This window comes from Zootoca vivipara, chromosome 7, assembly GCF_965207765.1.
Source record: "Zootoca vivipara chromosome 7, rZooViv2.hap1.1, whole genome shotgun sequence".
NCBI classification, from domain to species: Eukaryota; Metazoa; Chordata; class Lepidosauria; order Squamata; family Lacertidae; genus Zootoca; species Zootoca vivipara.
In genome coordinates this window covers 4,548,356-4,574,203 of record NC_142590.1, presented here as the reverse complement: position 1 = coordinate 4,574,203, position 25,848 = coordinate 4,548,356, and the positions used below count along the sequence as shown (strand labels likewise).

The following is a 25,848-nucleotide window of genomic DNA, read 5'->3' as shown; positions in this document are numbered from 1 at the left end:
GTAGTGGAGTCTCCTTCTTTGGAGGTCTTTAAGCAGAGGCTTGACAGCCATATGTCAGGAATGCTTTGATGGTGTTTCCTGCTTGGCAGGGGGTTGGACTGGATGGCCCTTGTGGTCTCTTCCAACTCTATGATTCTATGATATGGATTGGGATGGACAGCTTGCATGTCATGAATACACATTTTGGGTGCCTTGACTGTCACCATTTTGCAGGAGGGATTAAAGCACATACTGGATTTTTAAGATTTGCCCAGTTAAAGTGGAATAAAGGACGCTGTTGTTCTGGTGAAACAATTTCAATTTTTGGAATGTGATGAAGAAATGAATTTAAAAGTGTGGGATGGACAAATGACTAATGGGAAGATGTGTTAAAGCAAACCAGGAAGAATGCAGGACAAATGCTTATGGCCTCACAAACGAATCAGAACAAATGCTCAATGAAGACCAGATTAATCTAACTTCTGTGGAAGCAAATCAGGCTGAATGATGAATAAACAGGTTGTGTGGAAGGATGAGAATTTCCCTTCATTTTCATATACATTGATTAGAAACGTAATGAGTATGCAAGATAGTTCAAAGTTACAGTTTAAGAATGATGCACATTCATGAAAAATCTGCAAGGAACTTTGTAAGCACTTGACTGCGCCAGAGTCATTGCTTTTATGGGCCTAGGGTACACCCATGAGAAAAGCCAGAATAGAAATTCAAAGATTCTGCTGGAAAGAAGAAGAAAAAAAGGAAGACTAGATTTCTGTCTGTCTGGTTCCTGGTTCTCTCCTGACAAGATCACAATCTTGCATCTGAAGGATCTTTTTCACTTATGCTCTTCTGTGAAGGCTTGATCCCACAACCAAGCTCTTCACAGCTATTTCAGCATTATTTTTATCAGCAGTTTACTGCATTATTTTTAAGTGGCCATTCAACAATAGCATTTCTCTGTGGATTTATTACCTCCCTGTGCAGCATTAAACAAGGGGAATAGCAACTGAAAAAACAAGCACTAGGCTTTTTTTTCTATTTAAAAAACCCTTTGCATTGAACAGTCTCTCTATGGCTTGAGGTTACAGATGACATTCATCAGGATATGGGGAACAGCCTTCACATGCCAGGCACATTTTTATTGACTTTTCTAAAGCTTGTCATGGAGCAGCTTGTAAAGGCTCCATTAAATAAACTTCTACTGCATACCTCATTCAAGAACTTAATCAGTTTGGGTGAAAGAACCAGTTGAGAATGAGTGGAAGAGTGAATGAAAGGTACTTTTAAAAGTATGTATGTGAATCTGCTATTCATTATTCTAAAGAAATGGAGTCTGAAGACAGATACTGTGTTTCCCCTTTTTTTAATACGTAGTCATAAAGTAAGCCATGGAAGGATTTTTAAGCATTTGCGAAATATAAAACACACCCCTAAAATAAGACATACCTAGTTGCTTGCCTTTAGATCCTCGGAGAGGCTTGAGACCAGGTGGGAGGGGGTGCATGAATTGAGCGCGTCGCCAGGTGAGCCACGCTGGGAGCCTCCCTGCTCTTCCCAGGACTTTTTCCCACTCGGGCAGAGTGCCCGGACAGGGAAACCCTTCGGCGACGGGAGGCCTACTGGCCCCTTCTGCGCCGCCGTAGCATCGCGGGCTGCATGGCCCAAGGCTGAGCGGTGGAGGGAGGTCTACGGGCCCTTCTGCACCGCTGGGGCGATGGACGGTGGCAGGAGCGCTGCTGAACCCTTCTGTGCCACCGGAATTTTGTGGGACGCATGGCCCGAGGCAGAGCAGTGGTGGGAGGCCCGCGGGCCCTTCCGCGCCGCCGGGGCGGCGGAGGGAGTGCTGCTGGACCTTTCCGCGCCAACAGAATGTTGTGGGCCGCATGGCCTGAGGCCGAGTGGCGGCGGGAGGCCCGCTGGCCCTTCCCCAGCCAGCCAGCGGGACCCAGTATGCCGGCTGCGGCCTGCCAGCTCGGGACCTGGAACCCACTGCTGTTGCAGCGGTGAGTGCGCGGAGCGTCCGAGCCAGCAGCCTCGCCTCTTCCTGGCCCGGCCGAGGAGGCCTGCTACTGAAGCACGGAGCACTCAGCAGCGCCGAGCACTCAGAGCACCCAGCAGCACCGGGCGGAGCGCCTGAGCCAGTGGCCTTGCCTCCGCCTGGCCCAGCCCGGAACCGGCAACTGCTGCAACGCCAAGCACTCGGAGAGGCCAGCAGTGCCGCTCGAAGGGCCCAGCAGTGCCGCGTGGAGCGCCCAGCAGCACCCCGAGCCAGCGGCCTGGCCCGGCTAAGGAGGCTATAAGGTACCGTAATAGAAACCTAATAAAAATTAAGACATCCCCTGAAAATAAGACACCTTGGTTTTTTTGAGGAAAAAAGTTATAAGACGGTGTCTTAAAAAGGGGGAAACACGGTACACTGAAGTCAACTCTCTCATCTGTGCAACTGAAATATATCTCACATATGGCACATATAATACAGGTCACAACTGCAAAACAGAACTTAAAACTTTCTTTTCATTAGATTTCATTAGGCTATCTCTGGTGCCTTGGGAAAGAACCATAATCCTGATTCCCAATCCCCCCCCAGTAAATTTATAGCATTTTTGGAACCTGAGATGCAGGGCATGCCATATAGATACCATTCTCATGTTTTGTGAGAAATTAGCCAGCTCTACCCTTTCAGGGATTTACTTCCTCCCGTTCGAAAGCATGTCAAAGTGCAAGTAGATAAATAGGGAAGGTACAGTGGGAAGGTAAACGGCGTTTCCGTGTGCTGGTTCGCCAGAAGTGGCTATGTCATGCTGGCCACATGACCTGGAAGCTATACGCCGGCTCCCTCGGCCAATAACGCGAGATGAGCGCCACAACCCCAGAGTCGGTCACAACTGGACCTAATGGTCAGGGGTCCCTTTACCTTTACCCTTTCAGGGGTTTACTTCCTCCCGAACCCCGGAAAACTAACTGTCCCTGGAAGAATGGCTGCAGATGCCTATGTGTGAGGGAGAAGAGATGTGAATGAGAGCAGGGGAAGGGATAGGGACTTATGTGTCGTCTGTGAAGAGAGGTGTGTGTTTGTGCTTTGGAGGGAGGGAGGGAGGGAGGGAGGGAAGGGATGTGATTATGTGGTCTGTGAGAGTTGGGGAGACTGTGTGCTTATGAGCAAGCATGAGAGGTGCATGCATATCTACGATCTTTATATGTGCATTGAGTGAGTGTGTTTTCTGTGCACGCAAAAGTGTAAGTGTGGCCACCTGGTATATTCTTCCTGGTACTTGTTAGACAGCAACTGTTAGGATTTTTATACATCCTCTGCTGCACCAGCAAGCAGCACATGTGTGACTATTGCTTTTCACACACTGAGATACTTCGTAAGACAGGAAGTTTCTATTATGGTTTCTTCCTAGTCATGTGATGTTTTTCACTGTTCTGTTCCTTTCGCTTCTGTCTCCTGACTGGAAGCAAGATGTCCGAGCTCCAGACTTTACTTTGTATATAGCCTCTAAATAAGGTAGTAATAAATCCTACTTTATGGCTCTTTATCTGTGTGTGCTCTACTCAAGCCAAGCAGGGTCGCATATCACAATACAGGCATGGCTGGGGGCAGACTCACTGCTAGCCCTCGCCTGAAATATGCCAACATCATCAGACACAGCATCAGACACAGAGAAAGTGAGAGATCAATATCAGAAGCAGCAGGACGTAGCTGAGGCGGAAGTAGCAATGACTGTAGTCTCTAGTTGTGTATTGCACCATGCCTACTCATCAGCCATTTTGCGATTGGTGCCCACAGCACTTTCTCAAAATTCTCTGATCCAAAAAGGCAGACAGCCCCTGCCACACACCCTAAACAAGTGTTTACTATATACAGTGGTACCTCGGTTTACAAACAGTCCCGTTTACGAGCGCCTCCGTTTACGAACACCACGGACCCAGAAGTGTTTACATCCGGGTTCTGCGGCATTGGATGCGCAGACGCCATCTGCACAGCTCGCGCATGCGCAGAAGCAATCTGCACAGCGCGTGCATGCGCAGAAGTGCTCTATCGGCGCTTCGGGCACGCGCAGTAGCGTGCCTTTGGGGAGCGAACGCCTCCGTTTACAAACGCCTCCATGGAACGGGTCGCGTTCGTAAACCGAGGTTCCACTGTAATGAGATCAGAGGGTGGGTGAGAAACAGCTCCTCTGCGGCGAGCCAGGCAAAAGGCAAATGCTCTTTCATTTCAGGGGGATCGGGATAAAATTGGTGGAGCAAGTCAATCTCTGAACACAGGTTTATCTTCCTAACTCACTGTGTTTATTAGCATCATCTAAGGCTTAAATTCAAAGCCAGCTATCAACATGTTGAGCTGCCCACCCCCTGCTTTACTACTTGTGGCAACTTTTATTTGTGGATTTGTCCAACCGTAACAGCAAGCGGCAGCAAGTGAATGATGCAAAACTCTTATATATTTGGGGGCTGTCACATAACTGGTTCACAATGAATGTAGTGTTAAAGTCTGAGAAAGTAAGGCAGCTTTGGAGAAGCATTTAGAAAGCTGGCAAGCAGCCAAATTGGCTGGACTACGTGACTAAAGTTTGCCCAGCAACCTAGAGGCCTAGCAACAGGCTGTGATTGGATGAAAGTTCCCTGATAAGCAGCATGATACTGCAAGGTGGTTATTGGGGAGTTTTGAGAGAGTCTGGAGATAGAGTTTGTGTGTGTTAGATGAGAGAGCTGTGTATGGTAACTTGTAAATACTTTGCTTTTGGTTTTGCTCTGCTGTATATAATAAAAGCAACTGGAACTCAAGTTACTGGTCCTGTAGTTCTGTTCCTGAACCAGTACACTGGGCTGCACAGTCTTGCAGGGTGTCCGCTGTGGGAGGATCGCCGTAAGATCCACCAATATGTAGTCCCTGAAAGACTAGGGCCGGGGAGAGGATCCCCTATTTCAACTCAGGGCAGTGAATGAGAAGCATGGAGAGTGACGACTGTTGTGGAACTGGTGTTGGGGCAAAGTCCACCTATACCAAGATAAAAACAGCTGCACTTGCTGTTTGTGGTGGATCCACTTCACAGAGGGCAGTGTCATAGCCAAGGTAGAGGAGACAGCCATAGCACCAGTGACTGATATATAAGGAATCAGCCCAGCCATCATTAACATGTCAGTGGAACCAAGGCCTGGATAGCTCAGTTGGTTACCTTGGCTGATAATGCCAAGGTTGCAGGTTCCATCCCTGCATGGGACAGCTGCATATTCCTGCATTGCAGGGCATTGAGCTAGATGATCCTCAGAGTCCCTTCAAACTTTACAATTCTATGATGCCCATTGGTTTCTTGGTCCCCCCCCCCCCCACTCCTCCAGCAAGAAAAATGAACTCTGAACCACTTGAAAGAATCATGGACTTCAACAATTCTTCCAGACTCCCAAATAACTTGCTCAAAAAGCAACCCTGATATTAATCAGATTTTTACCTTTGAACATTATTTATTTCAGCAGCCTTCATGTAAACTCAATTTTGCGCCCTCAGGGCAATACAAGTATTCCAGTTATAAAACACTGTCCCACTAATTTTTAGCTTGGGGCATCAAGAAAAAAATGTAGAAAAGAGGACTCTTGCTCCAGTGCCTTTCATCTATTCCTCTGAATGAAAGGTGAATGCCTAATACAGCAGTTTAAGATATAAGAAATCATTATAATAAAAGGGGCTTTAATATATTCAGAATGTTATAAGAAAACCACAAGAATAGAATGAACACACAATGTTCTTTGTTGCAGGGTGGGTATGGGTAGGAAAGAGAGATGAATGTAGAAATACAGTTTCTACATATCACATAGAAATACAGGCACGAATAGAACAAACGCTGAAGGTAACTTTCCGTAAGGAGGTCCGGACTACCAATGAGCAGAACTGCTAGGGTCTGGTCCAAAAAGAGAATCACATCCAGAGCCAGGGGGCCAAAATGCAAAATGAAATGCAACTGTATCGTGCAATACTACCTGTTCTATTTACCAAGATTCGGAATTATCATGCCCTTGTGAAGAATTAGGACATTCCTTGATTTAATGGGCAAATATGGGATTCAACCATCACCACACAGAATTAACGGCACAATCTTCATGTATAGACTTAGGCAGGGCCAGCCCAATACATTTTGAGGTGAACCCCAAAACTGTCCCCCTCCCAGTAGGGAAGAAGGGGTAAGAGAAGATCTACATCGGAAACAAGGGGTAAAGGAAGATAAGACATCTCTATCTGCTGCCCCTGTGGATCATGCTGTCTGAGGCCACCTTATCTTGCTTCATAGGTGGGCCAGCTCTAGACTTAGGGAGTCACCAGAGTTAGGGTTAATTCCAGTGTATCAGATCAGCCACAGCTTACAAATGAGGTGTAGCAGTTTGACAGAGATGCATAGCACAGCAGAAAAATGGGCTGGGACAATGCTCAACTGGAAATTGAAGATATTTAGCCATTGCAACACCACAAATCTAGTGAGGGGGGGGAAGTATTTGACCCCCTGCTAAATTTGCCTGTTTGCCCTCTGAACAAGAAATGACCAGTCCATAATTTTATTGGTAGGTTTATTGTAGCTGTGAGAGACAGAATAACAACAGGAAACCCCCCAGAAACCCAGAAGACAAAAGTCAGAGATTTACTGTGCATTATAATGAGTGAAATAAGTATTTGATCCCCTATCAACCAGCTAGATGTCAGAACTACATGACTTTCAGAAGACATCTCACGCACCCCTGTATCAGGAGGTTTTTAAAGTTTGGTTTTTTTATTGTGTTTTTATATGTGTTGGAAGCTGCCTAGAGTGGCTGGGGCAACCCAGTCAGATGGGTGGAGTATAATTGATGATGATGATGATGATGACGATGATGCTCTGTGTACTTTTGCAGCTACGAACAATTCTTAAGAACGGGATGCTAAATGAGTCTTTTATTTAAGCACTGGACTGATAACCACTGACAACCAGAAATTCCATGCAGAAATCTGGGTGGAATTCCCATCAGATGAGTGAGTTTGTGAAGGAGGGACAGAGCACAGTTTCTCCTTCTCCAGTCTGCTGCACTTCTAGTTTGCAAAACATTTACCTTTCTATATTTTACATTATATATTTTTCTAGGTGATTGAGTGAGTGGTTGCTGAACAACTCCAGGCACGCCTGGAAGAAGCGGACCATTTGGATCCCTTCCAGTCGGGATTCAGGCCTCATCATGGGACTGAAACTGCCTTGGTCACACTGGTCGATGATCTCTGGCGGGTTAGGGACAAAGGTGAGAGCTGTTTCCTAGTCCTGCTGCATCTCTCAGCGGCTTTTGACACCATCGACCATAACATCCTTCTGGACCGCCTAGAGGGGTTGGGAGCTTGGGGCACTGTTACACAGTGGTTCCGCTCCTTTCTCCTGGGCCATGCCCAGAAAGTGGTGGTGGGGGATGAGTGTTCAGACCCCTGGGCTCTCACTTGTGGGGTGCCTCAGGGTTCTGGGGGGTGTCAATCAGTGCTGTGTGGAGTCGAGGAAGCGGCCTGCAGGGTCGGCGCCCACACGAAGCACCGCCTCCTCAATCCAGCGCGGCGCTGCTGGGCACCGACTATGCAGACCAGCTACTCGATCCGGCGCTCCATGCGGTGCTGCTGGGCACCAACCCGGCAGGCCGCCTCCTCGATCCAGCACGGCGCTGTTGGGCGCCGACCCTGAAGGCCTCCTCCTCCTCCTGCCGCAGCTGGGTCCCGCTGGCTGGCTGGGGCGCTCCACACGGCACAGAAATATGTCTTATATTTCACAAATCCTTTAAAATCCTGTAACGGCTTATTTTATGACTACGTCCTAAAATAGGGGAACCACGGTAGAAGCCGCTGAGATTGGCTGGGGCAACCCAGTCAGATGGGTGGCATATAAGTAATAAAACTACTACTACCAGACTGCTTTTCACTCATACTCTTATGAGTAAAAAACAGGCAAGCAAACTTTTTGCAGGTTTTAGTAACAAGGCTGTGCTAAACAACACATTTAATGCCAAATAAATCAACGGATGCATGGCATAACTGTTAGTACTGGATGTAGTGCTAAATCTCCATGTGGGAGAAGTGGAATAAAAGTGTAATAAAAATTCACTTGACTTGGGAAATGCTGGGATGCAGGCTGCATTTACCATACAAAACTAACATTATTATTTATTATTATTATTTATTGAATTTATATACTGTCCTATACCTGGAGGTTGTAGGAGTTGGATAATCTTCTAGGCTTATATTCCAGTACTGAACCAGATCAATGCTCTATCACAATCTGCTTTGGAAAATCTCATAATTTATAAAAGTGATTTGCTATGCAACATGTAGGAACTTGAACTTGCATCTCTCAAGTCCTTCTTGGGCACACAGATTCAGTTACATGGTTCTTTGGACTGCAGCCCTAGTCATGCATGGCATGATATTTAACCCAACAGGTCTGTTCCCCAGAAAGATGGGGAATACGCAGGCTCACCACACTGCTAAAGCAGATTTATAAAGATACTTTCAGAATGAAAAGTTTTCATCTCGAAACAATAGAGAGTCATTACCAGCATTTTATATTCAGTTGTGATTACAGTTTATACTAAAGAATGCTCCAACTCAGACAGCATACCAATAGAAAGCTGTAGGCAAAACAATTTCCATTTTATTTTCACAGCTGAATAAACTTTGCAGTCTTCCTTAAGTTTCAGCCTCCAATTCAATGTGATGCAGTTTTCTCCTGTCTACACCATTATTTGTTTATCCATTTTTAATATGAAGTGCAAGGGCTCTGAGACACAAACCTTTTGAAAAGTTATCACACATTTGCCTCTCACAATGGAAAACGACTACAACTAAGCTCCTGTTTTCGCAAGTTGGAAACAGGTGCTGGCCTAACCCAGGAGTGGCGAACCTGTGAACCTCCAGACATTGATGGAGTAAAATCTCATCATCCTTGACCACTGGGAAATGATACCTGCAGCTGATGGACCCCGGTACAATTTAAAGTTAATGTGAAGCCAAGTATGCTACCTGAAGAACTGACATTGAAGTAAGGTCCTTTGAAATAAATTAACTGTAGGTTTCAGCTCAGTTTCCTGGGTGACATATCAGTCTTGATTCCTGCAAATTCAGCTTCTAGATTGGCTTTGGGATTAGACTACTTCTGATGCCCTAAATGTATGGAGACTAGTTACAGGTAGGTAGCTGTGTTGGTCTGCCATAGTTGAAACAAAATTTAAAAAATTCCTTCACACGAAAGCTCATACCAATGACAAACTTAGTTGGTCTCTAAGGTGCTACTGTAAGGAATTTTTTAATTTTGTATGGAGACTGACAGGGCTAGCATTTTCTGACTCTTACTAGCTTTTGATATGGTGCACCATTAGACTGTACTGAAATAGACGGAAACAACAAATGCACCCAGATAATGCATGCCTAGATAACCAAAGATCCCCATTTCCATTTCCTTTCTATGTGGTCATATAATCCGGGGCAGGACTGCATTGCGGGAGGGTGGGGGGGGGGTGAGGCGGAAATAATAGTTTACATTAACTACTACATTATACCAGATGGAATTAGAAGTAGGGAATATGAAGACTGACATTTTGTTAAGCATGTGCGGACCAGTTACACATGTGAAAACCACTTGTAACACCAACAATTAGTGCCTCACCCCTAAAACATCTTATAAATATTGCTAAGCAAAACATTCGCTCTCAGAAGTTCCATTAGCTTCTCCCACTGACTATATTCTTGGCTGTCACATGCATTACTGCTCTACACCTTGCTCCCTTTTATGCTCCCTCTAAATCATTGCCACCAAGAAATACAGACAATTAATAAAGATAAATACGCAACGAGTGCTGGTAAAGCACAAAGGTAAAAGGCTTATAAATAAAATAGCATCACTCTCTTAATTCCAGAAGCTGGGCAGACAAAGCTAATATGCGGGAAAGTACAAAATTATTTCCTATTTCCACTTGTGAAAAAGAATACATTACCTGCTCATTTTTCATTTTCCCTCCCACTATGTCTGCAGAGATATAGACCTAGTTCTCACTAATGTGGTAATCCTTTGTCAAGAGTGCAGCCACAGGCAACGGTTCACACTGCTGAATATGCTTCTATGTAGCAAAGAATCCCTACGCATATAAAACTAGTCTCGTTACTCAACATCTAGTTTTTTGCTCTTTGTTTCGTATTGAGCTTTACCATTCCATAACTGGCCCTGCATACCCTTGTGAACCTCTGCCTTTGCGTTGAAGATTTTCAAACAGCTGCTGTTAAAAAATCTCACTCTTGCCATGTCACCAAATGGTGCAGAAAAACGAGCCCAGTATGGAAAAAAAAATTGAATTCTCTATACTAAAAAGATGCAAAAGTTAATTGTGATGAAAGTAGCAGTATGGCCAACACATTTCAATCAGACAGGAACAGTAGCTGTTGACAACTCTAATTGAAAATGACAGTGCCAAAGGGTTTTCTGCCTGGCTCCTGCTCAGAAGTCAGCCCTTCAAATCCATTCCTTTGATGGATACACATACCACATAGTTTTCTGTAATGTCCCTTCTTACATCAAAGATGCAAGGAAGAATATTTAGTTTTTAAGAACATTAACTCTCAAAGACCTTTGGGACCTCACAAATGTTAAAAAATAAAACTTCTCCAAAGAATGCTGTTAGCATAAGCACATCTGAAGGCAGCCCTGTTTAGGGAAGCTTTTCAATGTCTGATGTTTTATCGCTTTTTTATTATTATCATTCATTCTGTTGAGAGCCGCCTAGAGTGGCTGGGGAAACCCAGCCAGATGGGTGGGGTATAAATAATAAATTATTAGTAGTATTAGTGTTAGTATTATTACTACTAAACGTGTTCTTCAACACCACTGACTTACCAATTTTCTTCCCCAACCTCCTCCTTCCACTGTTCTCTAATTTCCTTCTTCCTTCTTTTGCTCTCTTTGTGTTTAGTGGGGGGTGGGGGTGGGGAGTTAGCACGGAAATATATTAAAGCTTATGCTGATGTATCCATTCCATGATCTGACTCAATAAATTTAAAATGGAGTATGTAAGGTTGTAAGACTGAAGACCTGTTACTTTCGTGTATGGATACATGATGTCCATACATACAGAAATCTTGTACTCAGTACTATTACTACTTGCTACTATTACTACTCGCTACATAAATTGAGAACTCAGTCCAAATAGGGAGCTCAATACCTTCCTATGGAGGTATGAGCAACGATGAGGGAGAAGATCCATCATCTCTTTATCCTTTTCCAGAGCATCTATCTTGATTACATGAGAGGCTCGGTGCGTTATGCAGCCACCCCATGTCGCAAAGGAAGCAGTATACAAGAGCCTGGCTTTCTGTTGCATCAATGCTGAAGACTGAGGAGTTTTTTTTTTTAATTCCTTCGGCCCACCCTTCAGGAATCTTAAAAGCATACCGTATGGCAGGGATGGGGAACCTCCAATCAGTTGACCAAATCAGGCTTGCCAGACATATTAATTTGGCCCAATAGCCTATGATTCCAAACCAGGCTTACCTGCCCTCCATTGGAACTCATACAACATCAAGTGTGAGGCAGGTGAAACTGCAGCTGCAGAGGAACAATCAGAAGACTTCTGCAAGTTAAAAGGTGCATTCAGCACCTTTTAACATGGTCATCAAATGCAACCGTCGCTGGAATTGGTTCCATGGGAGCCAATCCCTGCCAACATCAGGACTCATAAAGGTAAAGGTACCCCTGACGAATGACTCTGGGGTTGTGATGCTCATCTTGCTTTACTGGCCAAGGAAGCCAACGTTTGTCCGCAGACAGTTTTTCTGGGTCATGTGGCCAGCATGACTAAGCTGCTTCTGGCGAACCAGAGCAGTGCACGGAAACAAAATTTTCCTTCCCGCTATATATCTACTTGCATGTCGTGCTTTCAAACTGCTAGGTTGGCAGAGAAGGGACCGAGCGACGGGAGCTCACTCCGTCACAGGGATTCGAACCGCTGATCTTCCGATCGGCAAGCCCAAGACTCAGTGGTTTAGACCAGTCAGTGTAAGATTTGCGCCACTCAGGAGGAGCCACTATTGGAATGGTTTGCTCCCAGCTCACCAGCCCTTGTGTTCCAATGGCATGTTGGGAGTCTAATTCTCCAGCAGATTTGCTGATTCAAATAGGAAGTGTCAGGAGGCTTTTCTTGAATTGCAGCAGCCTGCCTCTTGTGCAGGAAAGGTCGCTGTAAGCACCACTGCTGGCAAAAATGTCTATAAAATGTCCTACTCGTCATGCTACTATACTTCTCTTTCCATCCTTTCCCAACCATAAGGATCGGGATGCAAAACCAAAGAAGTGCTGCTTCCACAATGATCCCAAGCTGCTGTTCTCAGCTACTGGGAGCGGGTGGCATTAGTGATCTGTGTGAAGCTTCCACTTTCCAGTTCTTTGCCAAACCAACTGGTGAAAAGACCAAACTCACTGAACAAAATGGGATTTACTTCCAGATAACTCTGCATAGGATTTTAGGCTTCTACACATGCTCCTATACTATCCTGTTATGAAAGGGTGTGGGGCAGGCAGAAGAACCTTTGACGGCTTCTTCCCGCACAAACCCTAGTTGTATATTCCCAAACTCAGCTCCTTTTCAGGAGAAGGGAAACCTCAAAGGTGAGGGGAAGTAGCTGCACCCAATGACACTCTGAAGAACGCTACAAAAATGCTGTTCTCAGACCAAAAGACAGGGCTGCAGGAGTACGGTATATAAAATCTGCCCTCTGGTCACCTGGGAGAGATCATTGTTACTAAGTGCTGCATAATTGGACCCCTGATCACAGCTTGGCAATAGACAAACAGCCCAATTATCAAGTGCAGTCTGGAAACACAAGTGATTCTGCCCTTTCACACAAAGTGGCGGTTCATACACCTACCTGCACAACCAAAGGCCAGATGGTACCTAGATGATGGGCTGAATTTCACACAACATACATTTGCCTTGGCCTCAATACTAGCTACTGAATTGTCCAGGTTGGTTGACCACAGCTTCACTGAAGAAAAGAGAGAGAGAAACAAAATAGGCAGGTTAAGCTGCAGTGGGTTTCCTATAATGTTTATTTAGCCCTTTGGTTCTTTTACCACTAACTAGGAATCTAACAGTAGAAAAATAAATGACACCTACTACTAGTATCACTGGGGAACAATTTTTTTGTTGCATTGACACCTGCAGTTGTTCTAACCTAATTTCAACGTGCTGATTTCATATCTGAAGTCGGTTTTGTCCTGTAAGCTCTAGTTTTTTTGCAATTCATGTTTTTCACTTTTCACCATAATCTTCGTTTTTCGCGATGCAAGAATTCAAAATTTTATTAAACACATAGCCAAAGTAGTACAATATGATTATGAATGTCAACATAAAAGAACAGTTGAAAAATCTCATGCAACAGAAAATGGGGGGAAAAAGTTCCCCGGTGTATTCTAAGGCAGGCCCAGGCAAACTCCGCCCTCCAGATGTTTTGGGACTACAACTCCCATCATCCCTGACCACTGATCCTGTTAGCTAAGGATGATGAGAGTTGCAGTCCCAAAACATCTGGAGGGCCGAATTTGCCTATGCCTATGAGACACCCATCCACACATAAACAGTCTAAGAGATTCAAAATTAGAAGGCAAGTCAAAACATCAAATCCCAACATTGAGATGAAGTTGTGCCACATTTATCCCCAAATCAAGTTCTGCCAAGACGCTCATATTTTTTTAATGTTTTTATAATGATTGGCCATTTAACTCACAGGTATGATCAATACACATTGTGTTTATTATCAAATGGAACCTGTTTTATACTTGGGGGGGGCAAGCTGGCAGGAAGATGAAGACACCCCACACACATCAGAAAAAAGAAAGAAAAATGTATTGCTGTTTTTCTAAAGGTATGGGAGAGGATGGTAAAAGTATGAAGATATACATGCAGGAGAATGGCACGAGATGGGGGGGGGGGGGGGGAGAAACACAAAAACATTCATCAGGACACACCAACACTTGGAACAGAAGAGAGACCAGGTTTTTGTTTTAAAGGAAAGAACACTCACAGGAAAGGCTCATGCAGACAAACACGAAGGAAAGACCCAACCAGACAGAGCCACAGGCAGGGTAGGTCTGGATGGCAGGACAAATCCCCTTGAAGAGCCAACAGAAGTCTTTGAAGACCCTGCCTACCAAGTCCAGTGGGAGGAATCATCTTTACAACTGAACGTACTCCAACCTAATCTGGCAAATGGAATCTGGTTTATATTTCGAGTGACAGCGATTCCATCTTACAGTAAACACATTGTGGATTGAACACATTTTAAGCCTCTATTTTAATAAGCAAGAGCAATAGATCCTTTGTCATCCAGCTGGATTCTGATCTGTCAGACAACACTGATCTAACATCTCTGTGGGAGGAAAAAGCCTTGGTAGGGAGAGATACACACAGTTATGGATAAGCAACAGGAAGTGTACCAGCTAATATGCCAATAGATTCAGAAATAAAATTAAGTGATCCTGGGCCTTAGGTTAGGTTTCAATGCTACCATTTCAAAACATTTATGTTATCCCCACGTGTGTGTACAGAAGTAAATACAATGTGCAGGTTGACGACTCGTTGCATCATGCACCTGCTCTGGGAATTAGCAAACTGGTAGTATGCTGCTTTAATTTGATGGCAGGGTATCATGTTAGCAAGTTACAGACGTGGGTGCCCATTTCATCCTTTACTTTGACCCTTACATGCCTAGACACCCAAAAAGCAAAAATTCCATGCACTTTTAAGCAAGCATCATCATCCACTGACAAACCCCTCATTTCAGCTGTAAAGGAAATACAGAGTAGGCAGCGCTCTAAGTCATCCCTGCAATACAAGTGTTTTTGAGGATTGCACCCTGCCTCATCCACTCAGAATAATGACATTGCTAACCTGCCATTTTGTCAGTGCTTCTCCTGTGGTTGAAGCAGAGAATTCAAGTTAATATAACATGACTATGTGATATATTTATTCTTTTCAGATAAGTTGGAAAGGATTCTGTAAAGTATTTCCAACCTCAAAGCTATATTTAGCTATTATTTTACTTTGGAGTAGCTAAAGCTGCAGACAAAATATGCAAGGGAATCAATTGTGTGGATATTTCTACTGCCTTTATTTAATTTAAGCTAACAGTGTTTAAAATTCTTCCCTTGAAGGAAACGTGTTAGAAGCAATGCATACATTAATGACAGGCAGAGGCCAAGGACTGGATGCAGTCACAACAGTCTTAGCCTCCTAACCATGAACTGCAAGAAAGGAAGAGAGTGCTATGGGTCCAGTGGCTCTCTTCCTTTCTTGCATAGCTTCCTTTAACTACAATCAGTGTTACAATGACGTTAGCACTAATTATGGGTAACACTGACCCATAATCCCTGGAACCATTAATCAAGCACTCTGTTTATGGAAGAATCTGGTTAATCCATTTATGTCAATGCCAACAATACACTATGGTTAAAGAAAGAATGGGATGGGATGGGAGATTCAGGAGGATATGGAAGGTGACGCGAGCATGCAAACCTACTGCACACTTCTACATAGTTAGAAGTCTGGGAATGCTACATCTGTACCAGGCCTAATAGTACATTGTGTGATGAAACCTAAGCCATTCTTTCAGTCATCAAGAGCCTTTCCCCCTAGCACCTTACCAATTATTCATAAGATCATCAAACTCTGCTAGGGAAAACTGGCATTTTGAGCCTTCATTTCTGAAACTACATAGGATCCTCAATATGAATTTAGCCTTGGCATGTTAACTGGACAGGGTGGGAGAATGCAGAAAGAAAATCAGAGTCATACCTTTTGCATCATCAGAGCCTGAAGCCAAAAGTTTAGGATCCATCAAATTGAAGTCCACACTCCAGCATCTTTTCTCATGCTCCTGTTATTAGGTATAAATGAAAATATGTTTTGGTTAAATTAATACAGATGAAACTTTACTATACTTACTGAGACTCAGATGGAATACTTTTTCTACTCAAACAAACCCAAACAAACCGCTTGAACTGCCTGAAAGCAGCTCCCAGAGAGGGAAGCTAGAGAACTACATATATTCTGATATATTTTTAACTGCTGCTTATTTGCATCTTGAGAAATGAGAAGCTCGGATTATTCTCACTATAAAAGTATGTGCTTTGCCTTGTTACTGCTCTCTGGTGGGCTTTTGCCTTTTTTAAAAAACAGAAAAAAAATCAATAAATACTAAGTATCTATAGTTGCTTCTAAATGTATGCATTCTAAATATGCTGTTCTTTAGATACCAGTATTCTCAAGAGCTAGAAGAATGCCATTTAATTTCTGCTGAAAGATCCATTTCCACAACTCTATTCTTCTCTGAACGTTGGGCACATATATTTAATTCAATCTGGGTAGAAACACACTCTGGAGACTGAGCTTACAACTCAATACAGAACAATTTAAAATGGTTGGGACAGTATGGCCAAAGAACTGAATAAAAAATCTAAGAAGTGCTTCATATCTTCTGCATATCATGCATTTCAATCAAAATCAAAATGAAGTCCCCCCTCCCCCCCCAAAAAAGGGAGTCTGCAGAAGCCCACCAAGTTGGAATCTTAACCAAAAGCACATCTACTCAAAAGTAAACACTCCAGGCAGGCCATTATACACCTACTCCAGAGATGCTCAGGAAATGAATCCAACCTTCTCTGTATGGCCCTTGGGACTCTCACAAGGCCACACCTCCTTCCTAGTCCACACCCTGGACCTGCTTGAAGCACTTCTTGAGTGCTTTTGCCTGGTTATAATGCAACCTTGCTTGCCTGGATGAAGAGCCTGTGTAGAAACTGCTGACTTTGGTAAGGTTGCAATGTAGTCCTACTTGCCATGGGTTAAGCTGTAACTCCATCCTCCCCCCCCCCCAACCCACACTTCGCTGCCAGGCAGCCACCTGGATTGTGGCCCTCAGGTTGAGAAAGGTTCTGCACTCTGATCTACTCCAAGCACACTCACCTGCCCCTAGTTGAATCTCCTGCTCCTATATTCATGTATTATTTGCAGGTTAGGTACTAGCCATTTATTCACTGAAACACATGAACTACTGGTAGCTTATCTGCAATTGTTTCAGAGAAGTCTTAATATATGGATGAAAATGTCCAAACCTCCCCCCAAAAATTACTTCCTCATTTCTCTCCCCTATATTGGTAAATGACAGAAAGGTACTACAGTGGTACCTCTACTTACGATTTTTTCTACTTACAAATGGAGCTCCGTCTGCCATCTTGGATGTGGTTTAGATAAGATTTTTTCTACTTACGAATTTTTAGATAGGGTTGCTTCGACTTACGAATTTTTTCTCCCAATGCATTCCTATGGGATTCGATTTACAAATTTTTTCAACTTACAAATGTGTGTTCGGAACACATTAAATTCATAGGTAGAGGTACCACTGTAATAGTCATTTGTTGAAAGCCCATGACAAGGTCTTCTGGTAAATGTTTGAAATGACTGAATTATGAGGCTAGTTTTTGGCCCTTACCCCAGGGTCAGGAGAAATGTCCCCCTCTATCCTCCATCATTAATAGCAGAATAGTAATTTACTAAAGGCATTTGATTTTCCACTGGGGGAGGGGTAGAGAGGAAAGAGACTCTGATTTTTATTTTTTTGCCTCTAAGTATCTACTATTCTGACATCCATCATATGATATATAATGAAAACCATAAAACAAGGTGTTCTATACAAATCAGGAAATCCAATTTCCCTGAGATCAGATGTTAAGAGGCTCACAGCACCATATAATTCTATATCTGCTTTTACTTAACTCAGCCCGACAGCTCTCTGCACCTGCAGAAAGTCTAATGCTGGGAGTTTCTGCATGCAGAAGAGTTTTCTCAGAGACTTATGGGAAAGGCCCTTACATGCATATTTGTCGTGCATTGTCAAAGCAAATGGGGAAACCTGCAACCATAGAAGATCGGGAGTTTTTAATCAGAATCACTATGGTCTTAGCCACTTCTAAGACAAGAAGGACTATAGAAAACAATGGAACTACACTGCCTTTTTCACTAACTTCACCTCTTGCTCATTATTTTTAGACCCACAAATTATTTTTGACTTCAGCAGCATTTACAATTAAATGTTGACAAAGTTGAAATGTAAAAGAAATTGACTAGATCCTCCTTTAGCAAGAAACTTGCATTAGGTGACGGCAACCACTGTTTTTCGGAATCAAAACACAGAATTTCTTTACCTGGTAGACTTTTGAACGTTGCCCTGTGAACCCATCCCACAAGATGACGGTACCTTCATAGTCACTGCTGGCCAACAGGTTTTTGTGGTAACTACTCCAGCTGATACAGCTGTAAGAGAGAAATAATCCCCGAATAAGAAAGCATCTTCATTTAAGCTACAACTGTGTGCAGGACAAAATAAGTATTCCAATAGCTCAGGGTATTTTATTCACCAAAAAACAACTGTTGCCTAGTTAAAGCAATTTTCACTACTTATGTGCTGATCATTCTATATTCCAAATTGTTCTTTAGGCCAATTACAGTCTAAATTCAAGAAGACATGAAGCTATAACTAAACAGTGAGTTCCATTTAACTTTATTGTAATAAACAACAGAAACTGAAGCTGAAGTTTTTCTTTTCTTATCAAAAAAACCCCACAGAGATTACTTTTTAGTGCATTAAACAGAACTGCCATAAAAACCCTGTTCACTCTCATAAATCTGTCTGAGGTAACAATGCCATACCATTGGAATGGAAGGCATGAAATCACCCCCAGGGTCACATGTGGAGACAGTTCAGTTTGCAGCTCATTTAAAGAAAGGGACTGCTGCTCATAGAACTGTCCATGATCTGGAAAGGCCCAGCATCTCAGCAAGACACTGATCCTTAAGCTTGTTCCTATTGCCAACTGCCAGACCCCACTAACCAGTCACCTGTTATTTATCCATATGACAGGAAACTATGTCATAGGATCTTATATTATCAGTATCTGAGATTTCAGAATAGAGACATTTAAAGAGTAGGGAAAATAAAATTGAATGTACAGGTAAGGTGTGGGTCAGCATAATTTAAATGCAATAAAACAAGGAAAAGCAAAGATGACATTTCAGTTCTTCATTGGGCAGCACAGTAAAATCAATGCAGCACTGCAATACCAAGTATCCCTTTCTTTAAATGAGCTGCAAACTGAACTGTCTCCACATGCGACCCTGGGGGTGATTTCATGCCTTTCATTCCAGTGGTATGGCAAGTAATAAAGATCTTTATAACTATAATGAAGATCTTCCATAATCCTTCCATTTTACTCTTTCCAATAAAATTGTTTAATAAAGTGTAGACATAGAGTGTCTTTTGAACTTTTAAATCACAAAACAGAGGACAGGGTCTTTCCTACAAGTCCTTTTTCTTCTATCGCAGGTGCCATTCCTCAGTGGGCCACCCCCTCTCTGTGGGACAGGAGGACAGACATGTAGCAGAAATCCAGAGGCTGAAGCCAAGTCCCTTTCCTTCACATACTGAGTAGTTTCCAAGTAGTATGCACTGCTACCAAGTTTCATTTCCTAACAACAAAATTGTAACTGTATTACAGTTTAAAGCAATGTGTCTCAATCACCAGTGGACACAGGAGATCAATAATCCAAACTATTTTGAGGGGGAAACTATACTGATTAGCACCTCCCAAGTCAGTATCCCCATTTCCCAAGAAGGTGTGTGCCTGCAAGCTTCAATGATCCATTATTCCAGCAGAATACAGGTGAAACTCAGAAAATTAGAATATCGTCAAAAAGTGCATTTATTTCAGTAATGCAACTTTTTTTTCTTTTAATTTTTACGAATGCTTTCTTTTGGAAATTCCATAGTAATAAAACAAATAGTTACAATAATACAAAAACAAACAAAAATAAACATCGCTATTACATTTAATTAATTACATTCCATTTATAATTGACCCGCCTAACGACAAATAATTACAATTACAACAAATAAAGGCTTGACATATCTTGCTTTGCATCTCATGCATCTATCTCATATATTGGTTTCACCTTTTAAGTTGCATTACTGAAATAAATGCACTTTTCGACGATATTCTAATTTTCCGAGTTTCACCTGTAGGGTGGTATCTTCAGATGAAGTTCTTCATTCTCTCCTCCTTCCACATGTTTCCTCTCAATATTAAATTTTACCAAAGCAGTCACCACCTAGGGTGGGATGATTAAAAAGAGGCTCTTGATCACCCTACAGGAACCAGCAACCAGATCACAAAGAACAGCTTGAAAAATGCTACAGCCAAAAACAAGCTCTGCTGAACCAATGGCTCAATATGATAAAATACCCATCAAATGTAAGGGAGCCATGTAGGCCTCAGTAATGCATCCATTGGTCCACACAGAACTGGAATACATGAAAACAATCTCTCTTATTACCTGAAGCATTTTTTGTAGGCATTGTAGGTGAAGACATTAATAGACAGGACAATAAACTGTTTATGTATGCAACGACAGCAGCAATAATAATAATAATAATAATAATAATAATAATAATAATAATAATAATTTATTATTTATACCCCACCCATCTGGCTGGGTTTCCCCATCCACTCTGGGTGGCTTCCAACAGAAAAATAAAATAAAATAAAATAATCGATTAAACATTAAAAGCCTCCCTAAACAGGGCTGCCTTCAGATGTCCTCTAAAAGCAAGAGTATTGATGGCACAGAAATGGAAACAGGAAGGATTACCAACAAAAGAAGAGCGGCAGATGAAACTGATGAACTATGCAGAATTGGATAAGATGACGGGAAGAATTTGAAACCAAAGGGCCCAGAGGTTCTTAGAAGATTGGAAGAATTTTTCAAACTATTTGAAAGATAGCTGCAAAAAGTAGATTACGCTAGTAGGACTGCAAGAAGTTCTGTAAGGAGGAGTATATGAAATATTGCAGGAGAAAGAAAGGAAAGATATTGAGTTATGCTGTATTTATAAGTAATAGTGAGATAATGAAATGTAAGATTAAGTGATGAAGAAGGGAGATCATCAGGCGTGGCTGAGGGAAGTAAAAAAAACTGTACAAGACATGAATGAATGTAATAACATGTTTGGAAAATATATGTAAAAACAATTAAAAATTATATATCTCTCTTATTTACCCCCACCCCCATTCACCTTCTCCGAAGGGATGTGACAAAAAGAAGGTGGGATGAGTTCCCAAGCCCTACGGAAACATCTACTGAATTTTGGGAGAACCAAAAATGAGTAACATTGACTTTTGAAATAATGCACAGATCTAAACTGACAGTGGGCTTAGAAACCAGAAATTCCTAGCTATGTTAACAACCATCAGAGACCACTTCAGGTACAGAGAGGATGTGAGAACATTGCTGGTATATTATCTTTCAATTTTTTTAAAAAAATAAAATAAAACAAAAAGGAGCATTGCTGGTAAAGGTCTTGAGCACTACACATTTTGGTTCCCACATTGGAGGATTGCCCTTAATAACCTAACAATGTGCAGATACAATTATATCTTGCTTGTCAAATAAAGGGGGAGGAAGAATCCATCCTGTGTGTACAGGAGCCAATACAGTAGCCTAGTTATCTTTATGTTTAAGAGATTGTTTATTGTTATTTTTCAAAAATGCTGGGATAGGCTGAATTTAGCCTTAAATAGATTAATATTTTTAGGTGCACACAAGACAGGCAAACTTAAGCCAGGTAAGAACCATACATTCGATTCGTGGGACCTCTGCACACAGCTCTCAAAGTGTCAACTATTTTGAGAGTTAGCCTAATGATTCATGCACTATGAGTGCAGTATAGAAAATTTGTTGTGGGAGGGACCACAGCTCAGCAGGAAGCCACATGCTTTGCATGCTGAAGTTCTCAAATTCAATTCACAGTATCTCCAGTTAAAACAATCTCAGGCACAGTCAATCAGAGCAGATAGCCTTAAGCTGTATGAGCTACTGGGTCGATGTGGCTGCAAAAAAGGCTAATGTGATTTTAAGCTACACTTAAGTTTCCAAGTATTCAGCACAAGTGAGCCCTCATCTGGAGTACTGCGTCCACCATGTTGTACAATGTTGTACAAGACTTGTGAAAGAGGCAGTGCTTCATGTCTTCAAGGCAGAGAGTTGTGAAGAAAGGTAGTTACTTTTGTGATTCAATGTTTGCTCCTAGTTCCTTCTCAAATTTGGGCCACTTTCTCCCTCTCACAGCACTCTTATGACAGAGCCCAGAATGTGCCAGGGGGACTCCTGACTTTTCAAGGGAAGCTTTGTGGACAGCACAGGAGAGAGCTTTGGTAGAGCAACCCAGGGTTTTGTATTGTGCCCCCCCACCAAAAAAAAATTCATGTCCTGACTTCTGGCTATAGTAACTGTCTCTCTTTAGAGAGGTGTTTGACACAAAATTGAGAATTATAGCTTTAAATTCATTATAATGCTTTTTCTAAGCCAAGTCAAGATATTAACTATGTTTGTTGTCTTGCTGTATCCATACGTATAGGCCTTCTGAGACTTAGTTCATGTAACAGTTTTCTAATACATGTTGCAAATGAAAGTGTATGGAACTATAAAGCAGTACAATGTGGTTCACCAACAGCAATAAATGAAACTCTTTAAGAGGTTAGGGCTCCACCAAGATGAACACAGATATTTTTATAGCTGTGTACAGAGTGTTCCTTCCATGAAAGATGGAGCAAGCTTTAAAGAATATAGTGGGTAAGGAAGCGTGCCAAAGGGCAATACACAGGATTGTTAAGCACTAACTTTCAATTGATTTCTGTGGTCATTATACTTAGCTATTCAGGAGAACAAAGCAGTCTGGTGTTTGTTTTCTTACCAATAGCATGTAAGCAATAATAACTAGCTTTCTGCTGTGGCAAGTGTAGTCCAGAACTACTTTGCCAATATTGACTTTGTATGGCGCCATACCCAGTTATTGCTTTCATCACTATATCACCAAGAATTAGAGTAGAATAGTGGCTAGCCAGCATGGAACAGTAGAGGAGCATGCCAACTAAGCCATGGCATCTGTGAAGCCCTTCACTGGCATCTCTACCAAAGCCCCAGACTCTGACCTTGCATTTTTAACAAAAGCACGTCTCTAGATCCCTCCAGAAAGTAAGTTATGTAGCACAATGTGCAGCTGCCCTTCTAAGCAATTTCTGTGAATGAATCAGACTGGAGCCCATTAAGTGTTTTTAGCCAATGAGTGAAGTGACTGATAAATGAGTTGTTTGGGCAACTGGCAAAAGGATTCCCTGGGGGCCTAAGCAGCTTCTGTTTTCTCCTCCCATTTAGCGGTTTAGGTTGACACTGGGCGGAGGAGTTTTCATGTGTTAATAGCTATACAGCAGTCAGAAATTCAACCACAGCTTTTCTACTACGGAAATACAATTATGGGAAAACGCTCAGGTTAGTACAATTGATACTTACCTAAAGAATGGATTTATATTGGAATAAAAAATAATTGGGTTTGGTTCTGGCTCAACCTGGTGGTCAACAACATGAGAAGAAATGCTCTGGGCAGCCTAAAGATCCAGCATGTGTTTATGGACAGCGTGCAGCCATACAGAGATGTTTGACCAGCTGAAGAGGAAAAACAGCCAGCTGCCTATCACCATGTTCCCCCACAGGACACCAGCACCAGCAAGTGCTTCTGACCCACAGCCAAGCACTTTGGGGTACCGGTCTATCCCCCTTGTTGGTGTTTCCACATCACCCTCCAGCAATGAGGAAGACAGCCACCACTGCCGCCAGACTGTCAAAGACGACTAACAAATAGAAGGCTGGAGAGCCCTTTTCTGTTCCTCCCTTGGGAGATATGCATACAGGGACAGATTTGCCCACTGTATAATGCTTAGTCTTCATTGTACAGCTCAATGATTAAGCCCCTTTGTGGGAAGAAACACTGATTGTACTGAAACAGTGTCTGGGTGTTGACTCACGAGTTGATGTTGCTTCTATCAAATACATTTGTTGTTGTTTAGTCGTTTAGTCATGTCCGACTCTTCGTGACCCCATGGACCATAGCACGCCAGGCACTCCTGTCTTGCACTGCCTCCCGCAGTTTGGTCAAACTCATGTTCGTAGCTTCAAGAACACTGTCCAACCATTTTGTCCTCTGTCGTCCCCTTCTCCTAGTGCCCTCAATCTTTCCCAACATCAGGGTCTTTTCCAAGGATTTTTCTCTTCTCATGAGGTGGCCAAAGTATTGGAGCCTCAGCTTCAGGATCTGTCCTTCCAGTGAGCACTCAGGGCTGATTTCCTTAAGAATGGATAGGTTTGATCTTCTTGCAGTCCATGGGACTCTCAAGAGTCTCCTCCAGCACCATAATTCAAAAGCATCAATTCTTCGGCGATCAGCCTTCTTTATGGTCCAGCTCAAATACATAAGTGACTGTAAAGAAAAAGACTACATCTGTGATTTATTAGTTTGCTTGTTTATACTCCTTATTGTGGAGCAGTTGCCCTTGGTGATATCTTCTTGCGTGACTTTGCAAACTGGCCTTTTAAAAGGTTTTTCAAGGGTTTCCAGAGGTTTAGAGGGTGTTTCCAGGCTTTTCCAATGGTGTTTCAAATACATGCGATTTAACTGACACACGCAGGCCGCCCTGTCCTGTGAGGTTCCGTTGATGTGTAGTTGCTTGTTGTGCATGATAGCCCACTGGTGAGGTAGAAGGGCCCCATGGAGAAGTTGAGCATGATGCTTGGCCAATGGGGTTATTTGAGATGTCAACATGGATAGCCCTAGGTTCCATTACATCAGCTTGATGTCCACCTTCTTGCAGGAGAAAAATAGCTTGGCTGCTGCTTTCCTCTTTATGATGTGCTCTGGAGAAAGGGAGATCAGACTCTGGTATGTGAAGACACTGAGGTAAGCCAGTTGACACATTGGAACAAGCTGACTCTTCTCTCAATAATTACGAAGCCATGAGCTTCTTCCCATTTTGGAGACTGGATGAAGAGATTGTCCAGGTATGGGTAGATGTGGATGCCCTGGAAGTGGAGGTGGGCACCAGGGCAACCATGGAGAGGAGGCCAGACAAAGCTTTATTTTGAAAATGACGGTGTCAGACTGCTTCTCTTACAACTGTCTGCCAGTATTCCTTTACACTTTTATTATTTAAAACTTAGAATGTTTGCAAAGGCATCATGAAACTTCAGCATTCTAGAGAACAGGTAAAGGAAATAGAAGGACTCTTGCATAAGCAAGCAATACAATGGTTCCCAAACCTTTTTACTCCACAGAGCATTTGGCAATTCTTATTCTAATACAATAAAATACAAATAAGCAATAATACATTAAAAAAATCAATATATTTAATGTACACACACCAAGGACCACCTAATCAAAACTCGTAGACCACATGTTGGTAGTCACATAATAGCCACAGTGATTCTTGGGACGAGTGGGGTTCATGGCATATATAATTGCCAATGTCAATCAGAAAATACTATCTTTTCTTCTAGCAAAGCATTTGAATGTGTACTGTTAATTAAACATGTTAAGCGATTTAGTGAGTTATGAAGTATCTGAACATATATTTAGCTTCTTGCCTGTCTCCAACTACAATAGGAAAGGTTTGTGGCAGGAAATACTTGTATTTAAAAAATAATAATTTTTATTCCTTTTCCAATATTCACAAAAATAAAATCACAAAAAACATAAAACAAAAATAAAACATGAAAAAGAAAAACATAACAGTTCTTACATTTTTTACTTAACATTGTTGACTTCCTCAATTCCCCCCACACTGGGTCCACTTTAAAATCTAAATTAAGCAATTTTCATTTTATATCTTAAATCATTCTAACACATTTTATCTTTATCTCTCAACTATTCTATTCTAAGTACATCCACTATCC

General features: G+C 42.4%; 1 protein-coding gene across 4 annotated transcripts in view; it reads right to left on the bottom strand.

Moving 5' to 3' along the window:
* COP1 (COP1 E3 ubiquitin ligase) overlaps window positions 1-25,848 on the bottom strand; it is a 106,903-nt gene that overhangs the window by 30,955 nt on the left and 50,100 nt on the right. For all 4 annotated transcript variants that reach the window (XM_088674845.1, XM_088674846.1, XM_035121329.3 and 1 more), the window contains 3 exons: window positions 18,219-18,327; window positions 15,811-15,892; window positions 12,887-13,003 (listed from right to left, as the gene is read on the bottom strand). In XM_088674845.1, coding sequence (XP_088530971.1) covers window positions 12,887-13,003; window positions 15,811-15,892; window positions 18,219-18,327 — 308 coding nt within the window. The remainder of the gene's footprint in view (window positions 1-12,886; window positions 13,004-15,810; window positions 15,893-18,218; window positions 18,328-25,848) is intronic.